The sequence below is a fragment of the Sceloporus occidentalis genome, unplaced genomic scaffold (genome assembly GCF_023333645.1).
Source record: "Sceloporus occidentalis isolate IW3139 unplaced genomic scaffold, rSceOcc1.0.p SCAF_4, whole genome shotgun sequence".
NCBI classification, from domain to species: Eukaryota; Metazoa; Chordata; class Lepidosauria; order Squamata; family Phrynosomatidae; genus Sceloporus; species Sceloporus occidentalis.
In genome coordinates this window covers 90546151-90553124 of record NW_028316984.1, presented here as the reverse complement: position 1 = coordinate 90553124, position 6974 = coordinate 90546151, and the positions used below count along the sequence as shown (strand labels likewise).

General features: G+C 40.7%; 1 protein-coding gene across 1 annotated transcript in view; it reads right to left on the bottom strand.

The window, feature by feature from the left end:
* Positions 1-2546: 2546 nt before the first annotated feature.
* Positions 2547-6974, bottom strand: part of LOC149314320 (choline kinase alpha-like) — a 30887-nt gene continuing 26459 nt past the window's right edge. Inside the window, exons 10-12 of the mRNA XM_089520851.1 lie at positions 5224-5330; positions 4712-4793; positions 2547-3701 (exon numbers count right to left, since the gene is read on the bottom strand). Of these exons, the coding sequence (XP_089376977.1) occupies positions 3642-3701; positions 4712-4793; positions 5224-5330 (249 nt within the window). The 3' untranslated portion in view covers positions 2547-3641. The remainder of the gene's footprint in view (positions 3702-4711; positions 4794-5223; positions 5331-6974) is intronic.

Here is a 6974-nt window from a genome sequence, read left to right as displayed (position 1 = left end):
CACCTTGATGAAAGCGGAAGAGAATTTGATTGACAACAAAGGAGCCTTTTTTAAAACCGGTTTGGCAAATGAGAACTCTCCCTGAAGCTGTATGGCATTCAGGGTTAAATTACCCTGGAGTAAATAGTGGGCACTTGCTTCTGGAGAGATTCGGGGGGAGGAGATCCAGATCTACCCAGTTCCATCCAGCACAAATAGCTCAGTATGAACGAGGCCTTAGTACCTCAATCTGCAGCACATCAGAAACCCAATGGCAGCATCATAGGAAAATCTTCCACACTGTGCGACAGCCTGCAAATTGGGGTGCCTCACTTTGCCCCTTTGGATGGTGAGAAGAGCTGGATGGAATGGCAACTTTAGGTATTCTTTTTGGAAGAGATGAAGCAGAGGCGAACCAAGGCTCTCCACCGCTCTGTCCTGGATTCGTCCCTTTTCACGTCCTGCCCCTCACTTCTGGAACTTTCTTCCCCCACAAAACATGGCTCATCACTTCATTGATGACTTTTAATGTTCAGGGAAGCGTTCCCAGGTACTGTGAATATTTATCTGATATTTTATTATAGTGGATGTTGATGTTTTAACTGTTGCCTGCTTTTTTAACTAATTCTATTTTATATTACTACCTATTGTTTATATGTATTTTGTAGATTGTACGCCATTGGCAGGTTTTATATTTTTAATTTATTTGTATGTAAAGTGCTGTGTACATTTACAGCGCTATAGAAATAAACTAAAATAATAATGTACACCAGTGGGCCGCTAGAACTGAAAAGGAATGAATCACCTAAAGAACCCTGGGCTCTGGAGGAGATCAGAGGCAATGAGAAGAGGTTTACAGTTGGTATGCTTGGGGGAAAACATTATAGTATACATTTCTTAAATACATTTTGGAGAACCCCCAAATGTAGCTGCCTCTTGTGGTAGGATACTGCTGTTCGACTTGTTGCATCTGCCCAGATGTTCTCCTTTACCAGGAAGATGAACTGCTGCTACCCAGATTTATTGTGGGATACACCAATTCCAAAAGGGAGCCATGAGACATAGCAGGGCATCCAATCTTATGCCCCCTACTTGTTCAGATAGTAGACAACTGGTGTATTGTTGGACACTACTTGAACCTGTCAGCGCAACTGCTGGGGTCCAACAACCACTATCAGCAACTCAAACGAGTCCTGGGGTTAAATCAGACCATTGTAGCAGAGCTAGCAATTTTAGAAGCAGAAGCGTGGCTACAAAAGCAGTTGAAATAACAGCAACTGGATGTCTTCCAGGAACTGAAGCAATGCAGGAACCTCCGGGGACACTCAGCAAAACGATGCAAGACTTCTACTGATAAACCACCAGAGAAGCAAAGTCTCCCGAACTGCTCTTTATTCACAGTGCTATAATACAAATACAGATCTCTAAAACTCCAAACCATACCAAACCAACTCCTACTACAAACCCACAAGCTATCACTTGCAACCCCTGGTTTTATATAGACTCCAGACCATGTGGTCTCCCAAACCCAGTGAGTTCCTGTGTGTAACCATGACAAGTGTTCCCTGTGCAATCCAGCCAGGTGGTTTCATCATCCATGGCTATGTTCAGCTAGACACTAAAGTGTCCTTGAGCCAATGAGCATCAGCTGTGCTAATCATCCTTGTCCTTCTGCTGAATGCTCATGGTCAAACACACACACATCAAGCATTTCTCTGTGTGCTGTGCTGTGTTTTAACCCTTCAAATCCCTGACAGAACCACCCTGCGGTGCAATATATTCTTGAAAGTGCATGAAAGAGGCCATAAACCAGCCAAGGCCTTGCAAGGAGGAGCAGCAGCTTCATGAAGATGGTTGGTTGGTACAGGTCTAGTCAAATCTGGTAACAGTCCAATCAAGAGACAAACCAAAACACAGTGTAGCATCTCTGAAACAATCCAAGTCAGAAATAGACAGTAATACATGGCTCAGAAGGCACTTAAGTCAGCACCGCTGCTACTGCAGCAGCAGCAAAAATGAAGTGAGGCGGTAGTGGGATACATGTCCAACTGACATGTGGGAGTGGGCTGGGCTACCACTGAAATGCTTACATAACCATTCCAGAAGCTTCTGAATGACACACTGCACAGGTGCAGCTAACCCATTTGTGTGAGTCACAGAGACCATGGAAAAGATGCAAGAGATAGGTGGAAAAGAATAGTACCACCAGTAAATAAAAACATCAACTCTTTTATGTTCAGTAGTTTGTCCCCCAAAAGATTTAAAGCTTTTGATATCTGTGAAATAAAGCTGTGTTAAAGAATACTATAAAGTCAGTTATAAATTATACACTATGATTTTTGTATCTTTGTGTTTTTATGTATGAAATTCAGTGGCTCAGAACTGATTTCTAGAGGAACTAATAAAATTAAACAACGCGAACTGGATACTGCTAAAACTCTATAGGAAAGACTCTTGAGAAACATGGCAATATGAATATTTAGAGTATCTTTCTTTCACAGTACCTGGGAAAATTTAAAAAAATAACTTGGCCAAATAATCACAAGCAAGTATAGTAAAAGTGTAAATACTTAAAAAAAAGTTTATTTGTACATTACATGTTAAGCAGAAAGCACAAGTCAAATAAGGATGGTTACAGATATGTTTTCTAAAAGCTCTCAAGGTAACATACACTTATTGTAGAGTTCACATATACATACTTCAATGTATTTTCTGCACAAGAAACATCCACTTATTTGGTGGGAAAAGCAACAGGCTTTTAATAAGGAGCAGTGTGCCCCTTTCAAGGCACCAGCATGCCACAATTGGTCAAACATTCTTCACTTGTTCCCCATTTCCTTTGTCCCCTTCTTCCTTCCACCAAGAGGGACAGCTATAGGAATTCAAGGCACTCATCCCAGTGCTGCCAGTCCAGAGAACTTCCTGGAAAAGAACACTGCAGTACTCCAGGACTGTTCCTGGGCAGTCAGTGTGCATCCTTTGTGAAAGATGTGGAGTTAATAAGGAATGGGAAATCTTATGTATTCCAGTTTGAGATCTATCTGTATTACCTTGCTCTAATGAGGTATTAGAATATGAAAGCAACCTTAGTCTGTTTGGAGAGAGATGCCAGACAGCATGAACACTGTTTTTGTTTGTGGCCTATATATTAGTGTTAACTTACCAGTTATTCTCTGGAGGAACAGCTTGACATGCCTCATGAAAACAACTACCACTCTAACAGATTTTAGCAGATTCACAGTATCACAATTTTCCCTTACAAGAACAAGGATTCCTCATTAACTGGCAGCATGTTATGATGCACTAAGAGAACTCAGTAAAATAGCTTAGTTAAGAACAGATACCCATAGTTAACACTGCTTGCTCTTGAAATATGGGATGGTTCACATTGAAACTCAAAGCTTCCCTCATAATACCTTCTAGATTAAAAAAATTGATATTGCACTGTTATATTATACTCCAGCTGTCAATTCTCATTCCAAAGACTTATGAAACTGTAAAAAAAGTAAACTTAAGTCAATTTGTGCAGTCTTCAGCATTGCATCCGAGTAGTTGGAATTTGCAAAACCTTCATTACAACTACAGTAGCCTAAGCACAGTGGAATTTCTGCCCAGCTGCCTTCCTTATACAGTACAGAAACTGATTGTCCAGTCTTCAGCCTTCACACTTTGAGTTTCTTCTTCTGGTCGAAGTAGGCATCAAATCGTGCAAGTGCATAGTCCTAAGTGAGAAAAATACTACAGTTCAGTGTACTGAGCTACTTTGCATTCTGCTCTAAGTACACATTTAACATTACTAACATATTCCACACAGACAAATATTAAAAAAGGCTATCAAACCATATCTCTTCTTCCTCAAAGTCTTTTTTTAAACTAAAAGGACAAATCAATGTTAAAAATCTAAGTCTTCCTCAACTTCAACTGTGTTGCATGTTAAATCTTACCCAACAGCAACTACAACAGGGATATGAGGAATAATAAAATTAATATTCCTGCTCAAATCTTTGCCATTTGTATAAGCTTGTTTTTGGAAAGAAGGCAAAAAGTAATAATGAGGAGGAGAAAGATGAGAATATTAACTCAAGTTCAACACAAATGGTGATAAACAGCAGATCTCTCTTAGGTGTTAAAATCAACATCCACTTAGGAAAGAATGGAGAATATCTGACCCTCGGGTCACATGAGTAATTTGAGGGTTCCCTAGCTCAGTAGCTGGCTTCTTGTGCTATCTCTAGTAAGTAATGAAAAAAATAAGAGGGTATTCAAATATTCACAAAAGACTGGCATATAACTCAGCTATGTTAAAACAAATTGGGGGGGGGTGTTAGAACTATTGCCCTCTGAAGTGTTCCCAAGTAAAAATGCCTAGAAACTGCACTGTGCTTTTTATGCTTGGTGCGTAGTTGGCCATATATAGATATTATGTCTAGTCCCACCACCGTTTTAACTCTGCCCACTCACTCTATCTGTACCCCTAATACCCCCTTAGTCCTGCTGCTAAAATGTAGGGCCTGTGATCCTTCCCAAACTTGAAACTGGGCCAAAAATAGTTCCCAAGCCCTGCATTCAGGGCCTGGTAACATATGAGTTGTGGCTGACTTGATAAACTAAATGTTGAATAAGAAAAACATCTGAATATAAATCAGGTCATGGGAGTTCCTCATACAGAAATTCAGTAATTACTGTTGAGCATACAAACAAATATTTAAAAATAGAATTTTCAAAAGCATACCATGTATCCAAACTCAATTGATGATAACTTGGCTTGTATAATGGACCACAGACCCCAGAAGAAATGTGATGCAAGGGCAAACCTGTCAACAACAAAAAAATGAAATTATAAAGAAGCGACTTGTTTCAATATCAAATTGAAATTCACTTTTGCCTCTTTTGACTAGAATGCCCTAGGACAGGAGTAGATAACATGTACCCTCTTTCCACAGCATATATACTTCAGCTACTGCCCCATTCAAAAATGTTGTTTTTGCTGTTGTTACTATGGCAAAAGAGCAGTGTTTTTTTTTTTAAATCCTGCTATTATACTGCCGCTTTAAAAATGATAATTTTTGCTTCAGAACAAAGCACTCAGGGAGTATACAGCTTAAGTCAGATCTTAAGATTTTATGTTCCATCATAAACCTTAACCAAAAATCAAAATTCAGCAACATGTTTTTTTAAAAACTTATTACAGCATTTATATCCTATAATTACCTATGGTATTTTCAAAATAAAGTCCAAGATTACCTATTTACTTCAATTAGCATTTCTTCTTCTATTTTGGACTTGTCTTCACTGCTCAGGTTTTCAAACCCATTTTGAGATGCAGCTAGGTAACTGGAAATGAAATGGAGCTAAGAGACAGATAATAAATGGTCAGAACTGCAATTTAGCTTTCATGTTGATATCAAATAAGTATAGGTACACCTCAGTTAACAAAGACCCTATACAGATGGGCCTTTTAGTATGTCCTTGCGACGTACTAGGGTTGACCAGGAGCGTCCTTTTTAGACGCTCCCTAACCCTAGTACGTTGCCAGGATGTCAAAATGGTGGCGCCCTGTCTACATGGGCGCCACCATTTTGACGGGACGGCCGTGTCGCATCCAAACGGCACGGCCGTCATGTCCTGGTGCCGCCGCAAGGCACTTGTGGCACCCTTTCAACTAGATTGTCGCGGGAACGGTGCCAGGGGGAAAGGGCAGCTGCGGCTCCCGAGGATTGCCATAATTGTCCACTATTACCAGCAACAAAATGTGGAACAAATTCTAGACCAAACTGTAGGGCAACTACAGGACAAAACTCAGCCCAAAGTGTAGGACATTTAAGAAAAATGGAGGACCTTAAATGTCCTACATTTTGGCCTGAGTTTTGTCCTGCAGATGTCCTACAGTTTGGTCTCGAATTTGTCTTACATTTTGTCCCTGCTAATAGTGGACAATTATGGCAACCCTAGGCATGAAGCCCCAAGGACACCCCTTTTCGGGACCAGGGAGGAGTAGCATTTTGCCACTTCTCCCTGGTCCCAAATAGCGCCGTATTGGGGAGTTTGGGCTGCCGCTGTGGCTGCCCTGGCCCCAATAATTGGCGCAAAGGGGCAGATGCAGCCCACCCCAAATTGGCAGTCTGTATCCCGCCAAAGCCTCTAATAAAGAAGCTCCTTTTTACAAAGTTCAACACCCCCCCCCCACCCCTTTATTCCTTCTTGTGCTGCCTTGCTGGGAGTTTCTCAGTAGCATGGGCATGGGAGAATGGTGAACAGGGCTAGAGAAACATAGGCTTTTGGTGTAGTGTGTATGCAGTGAACAACATAACAAGGTTTGAGCTAGGAAAGAATAGGCTTTTGCTCCAACCAATGATATTGTTGCTCTGTGTGTCTGCCTACAACAGATGAGGTAAACAGCAGCTGTCTCTAGAATCTCCTATTGAGAATACACAAGCAGCAATACAGAGAGAAAAGAGAAAACCCGATAAGGCTGCTTCACCAGCTGCCACCACAATGTTTTAAAAAATATGATCTATAGAGCAAAATGGAAATCAGAAGAAAAGTGGTAGTTGGTAAAAGAAAGAAAAAATCCCAGAAGTATTTTGGAAGGAACCATCAATGTTTTTGTTTTCTTACACAAAGCTTACCTGGCCTTGTGATTTCATTTTCCACCTGTATATTTTTAATTTTGAATGAAAAGCTTTCTGAAATGTGTTGCTGTACTTTTCTTCCGGACCCCCTGCATACGGAGAAAATGTGTACGCTCAAACCCCATTTATTTCAATGGGGGAGCGTTCCTGCGTTCGGTGTGATGCACGTGCCATTGTGTTTCTGGTGGCTTAACCTGTCACTTAAGATTAAAGCCGGATATGGCACAGGTGCGCTGTATAGGAAACTACAGTAACCTAATTCTTTCTACCTCTGGTACCAAATTTTCAGTAAGGCCCACAAACACATCTACTTAATTAAATGAAGTATACCTGTAGTTTCATTTATTTAAAGCTTTAGTATAG